Source organism: Zingiber officinale, chromosome 4A, assembly GCF_018446385.1.
Source record: "Zingiber officinale cultivar Zhangliang chromosome 4A, Zo_v1.1, whole genome shotgun sequence".
Lineage (NCBI taxonomy): Eukaryota > Viridiplantae > Streptophyta > Magnoliopsida > Zingiberales > Zingiberaceae > Zingiber > Zingiber officinale.
Window position 1 is genome coordinate 102,597,367 of NC_055992.1, and position 4,092 is coordinate 102,601,458.

General features: G+C 42.7%; 1 protein-coding gene across 1 annotated transcript; it reads right to left on the reverse strand.

The window, feature by feature from the left end:
- Nucleotides 1–484: 484 nt before the first annotated feature.
- LOC121970378 lies at nt 485–3,454 on the reverse strand. The gene is made up of 2 exons (XM_042521071.1): nt 3,212–3,454; nt 485–3,087 (listed from the first exon to the last, which is right to left on the reverse strand). Exons 1-2 carry the CDS (start codon nt 3,263–3,265, stop codon nt 625–627), a joined length of 2,517 nt encoding a protein of 838 aa, XP_042377005.1. The 5' UTR covers nt 3,266–3,454; the 3' UTR covers nt 485–624.
- Nucleotides 3,455–4,092: the final 638 nt, after the last annotated feature.

Here is a 4,092-nt window from a genome sequence, read left to right on the forward strand (position 1 = left end):
TTATTATTCATTTAAATTTTATTTATTTAATATGATATAATTTTAAATGCACCGTGGGATCCATGAATAATGAATATTAACGTTAAAAAGAATATGAGTGAGAGAAATGTTATAACGACTATGTGACAATAGACCTCCTACTTTTTGATGAGGTGATGGACGTTATAACACGGATGCATTGCGGATGCTCTAATAATAAAAAGAAAAAATAATAAAAAATAAAGATTTAATAAATTATAAGGAAACTGATATATACAATGAAAAATAGAGATCTAAATTAAATAAAATAATTTTTCTATCCTAAATTTTAAATAAGAAATTTGATAGGGATATTTAAGGTCAACGAAAATAGTATTTGATTTAGAAAATAGATGATTTTCCAATAAATGATTCATGCTCTACATGTAAATAAAAGGATCCTTAGAAAAGTATGATTTTTATTGATTTCAGGATTAACTAATTTTTTTTATCAAAAATATCCTCCAAAACATGAAGCTATTGAATCCCTTCAAAATTGGCCGAGTAAGCAAACATAATTCAGCATTTACATGCAATTTACAGAAACTAATCAAGTACAATTTGTATGGATTAATTATTGAGAAGTCAATCGATCGTTTTGAATCTTCACTTTTGAGCATTGTTGTTCATGGACTCGACTTTGTGTTCAATTGCACGCAGATTAGCTTCAGCAGTTTCCACTTCCTTGCGTAAATTCTTCATATTTGTGTCGAATCCAGGCTCTGTCATACCAAAAGCTTCTTGAGTTTTCTCGATTTTGTCCTCAATTTCTCGCAACTTGCTGCCAAGGTCATTAACATGTTTCTTAAAAGCAATCACTTCTTGTGCTTGTTTTTCTCTACCCTTAGCATCTTCTAGCCTACTTCTAGCATCCTCGAGTCTCCTTAATCGAACCTGTGGTTCTTTCAAACGCGCAATTACATGTTTGACATTGAAGCCAAATTCCTCAAACTTCCGAGCTTCGGCCATCAGGTTTTCAACCTCCAAAGGGTCTGTTCGACATGTCGTCTCCAATGCTTTCCTCATCAAGTCTACGAGCCTGTACCACTTTGAAAGATGGACATCACGCTTAACTTCTTCACTAACATTGTCATCTAGCAAGCCTCTGTAGTGTGGTTTCTGGGGAATAAGCTTAAAGAAATGAGTATACATCCTAATTGCCTCTTGCCCGTAAGGATCTTCATAATTTCCGACATTATCAATGCACCAATTCCTGCAATTCTTTTCATTATCAGGTCCCGGGGAACTTGGCTCCCACTCAGCTAAAAGTCCACAGCAGACAAATTCCTCCAGCTCATCCACCAGCCTCCTTTGCTCTTCTTCTGAGTCGGTAACACAGTTGTCACTATCGGCATCAAGTACAATGACATCTCTGGAAGGAACAGATAAAGTTTCCTCATTCATGCTAATGCAATCTGCTTCGAACTTACTTCCCTTAAAACACTTATCAAACTCACTACTTGAAGAGTTATGCTCATCTTTTGACTCTCTTTTCCTCTTTGAACACTTATCTAACTCATTATTTTGAGATTTATGCCCTCCGAAATTAGCTCCTCCGACAGCAAAATCTTCAACTGAATTTTTGTCTTTCACCTTAGTTTGAGTTTGATGAATATCCAGTAAATTTGGCGCTGAACCAAATTTATCTATAGTTTGTTGATATTCAAGTTGGTGCATTTGCCACCAAACTAGGTACTCGCTCCTTGGCACACCGCTTCTTGTTAGCTTGGGGATCATCACATATTCCCCTATCTTGTGGTGATTGTCAGCCATCCATGTCGATAGAGAGTCACTTGAGATTGGGATTGATTGATCATAACCAAACTGCCTAGCAACCCGGTGAGGCTGATACCTTTCCGATGAGATTAAATCATCACCAAAGAAACCCTGCAATGTTGATGGCGAGGTGATTGTGACATAATCATATGCCCAAGCAGGCATGTTGTCTTCAACATGGACTTTCCGTGTCTGCTCGTCATACCAAGGAGGTTCTTTCCAACTAGATTTTAGAGAATACGGTCTCCATGTAAAGGACTTCTCGTCCTGAAAAACACTAAGAGCTTCCTCATAATTCATGGCACTTGCTTTGTTGCCCGGTCGACTGATACAAGACTCTGACACCAAAGGACCTGCACCTAATGGCAATGGGCACAAGCTCTCGAATCTTGCCCAAACCCAAACTTGAAGAAGTCCAAACTGCGCCCAAACATCAACCTTATTACCTCTTCTCTTTCTGGATGAATTCAAGACAAAGTTCGAGATGTTTGACAGATCATGGTAAATATTAGCAGTGACAAGTGATGCGAGAGCAATCCGACCCCCACAGCTAAGCCTAGCAGCGAGACCAAATACCATTTTGGGAACCTCTCCGGAAGGATAGGGCGGCAACACATTCTTGGATAACCAATATGCCAAGAATCCAAGATATTTAAGATCATCCTCGCCGTGCAATTCCAGGAACCACTGCAGCCAAATATCAAGAGTGACTCTGCGTAAAGACTTTGCCTTTGGATGAAGCTCCCGAATCTTCTCCTTCTCCACATACAGCCTCAGCATACGATCATTTTCTTCATCAGTCAATTCTCTATCAAATCTAGATCCTGAAATTGGGAGGTTGCCAATAACATAAGCATCCTCAAGCGTGAATGTGGCTTCACCCCATGGAAAAATGAAAGTGCGCGTAACAGGGCACCAGAAACCGGACAAAGCTTCCAACAAAGACTGGTCGGGCTTAATGTAGTTGACGGAACCCAAGACGGCATCTTCAATCTCAACCTCACGCCAAGCCTTGACAACCTTTGGATCCGAACCCATGTCTCTTACCCAGGCCTCCCAGCCGAGGCCCGGAGGCGTCCAGCCACGGAAGTTGATCTTGGGGAAGCAGGCCACGCCCCTTCTGATAAGGTCAGACGCCAATGGGGTTGCGGCGGCGACGGCGTCGGATGAAGAAGGAGAGGCAGTACCGCATGGGAGTAGCAAGCAGGAGTCTTTCTCCGTCAACTTGTGGGATGGTGCGTCAAAGGCTCGATTTTTATAAGGTTTCACGGTAATTCTAGCATTCGTCCTTTTCTAAAAACAACAACAACAATATCATTATCATCTCATCAACGGCACCATCGCCATCATCATCTAATCATCAAGAACAACGAGACGCAATCAAGAACAAGAAACGAAGAAGGGATTCAGCGCGTACCAGAAAGGGAGCTTGGAGTCTACGGCTAGGGCTTCCTGACGGTTCAATGCCCATTGCCGGACAATGTCGCGGAGAAAAACGCCGCCGGAAAGTATGGAAGGGATGGGATCTACAAAATGGGAGAAGTGGCGCGGTTTGCCGCTCTGCAAAATTTCATATTTTTGGCACACGCAGGAAGTCGAGGGCCGAAACGGGGGACTCACGCCGCCATTACGCCACGGAACCATAAAGTCATAAACCCTAGGCGCCACTCGCGGCCGGCGAAAATTAAAATAAAAATACGCAAAAACGGTGATGACTAATTAGGATATCTCACGTAATTAATTCCTTGGATAATCGTAAAAAAACTTCAAGAAAAAAAAATAGCTATTCAAGTACTGAAAATAAAAGGCCAGAAATCTCATTCTGTCTAATTTCCTTATATAAATTATATAATTAATATCATACTTGATCATGTCGAAACGCTGAGTCGACGGACGCTGGGGACGTGACATGCTCCGCTATCTCCGACTGATGGCGTAGATCTCCGGCGAACCTGCAAAAAAGCCGAGCCAGGAGGGGTTTCTCGGCGACGGCCCTCCGACGCTCAAGTCAGGCAACGAGAGAGGCAGCGTAATGTGACTACAGTAAAGATTTGCGCATACCTTCGTCGACGTCTGGGGGTCCTTATATAAGATCCCGGGAAAGCGCGGGCCCTCTTCTCGATGCGTGCACGCTTCCCCAAACATACCTTAACGAGCTTGTGTTAGAAAAGTACCTCTGACGTCATTCCGCAATCGTCCGAGCATATCCCGGATGTGACGGTGGAAGCTTCCACCGTATGATCCTGTGTACGGCTCGACCGCCATCTCTGCTGCTTGTCGGCGGCAGACGTCTCGAGG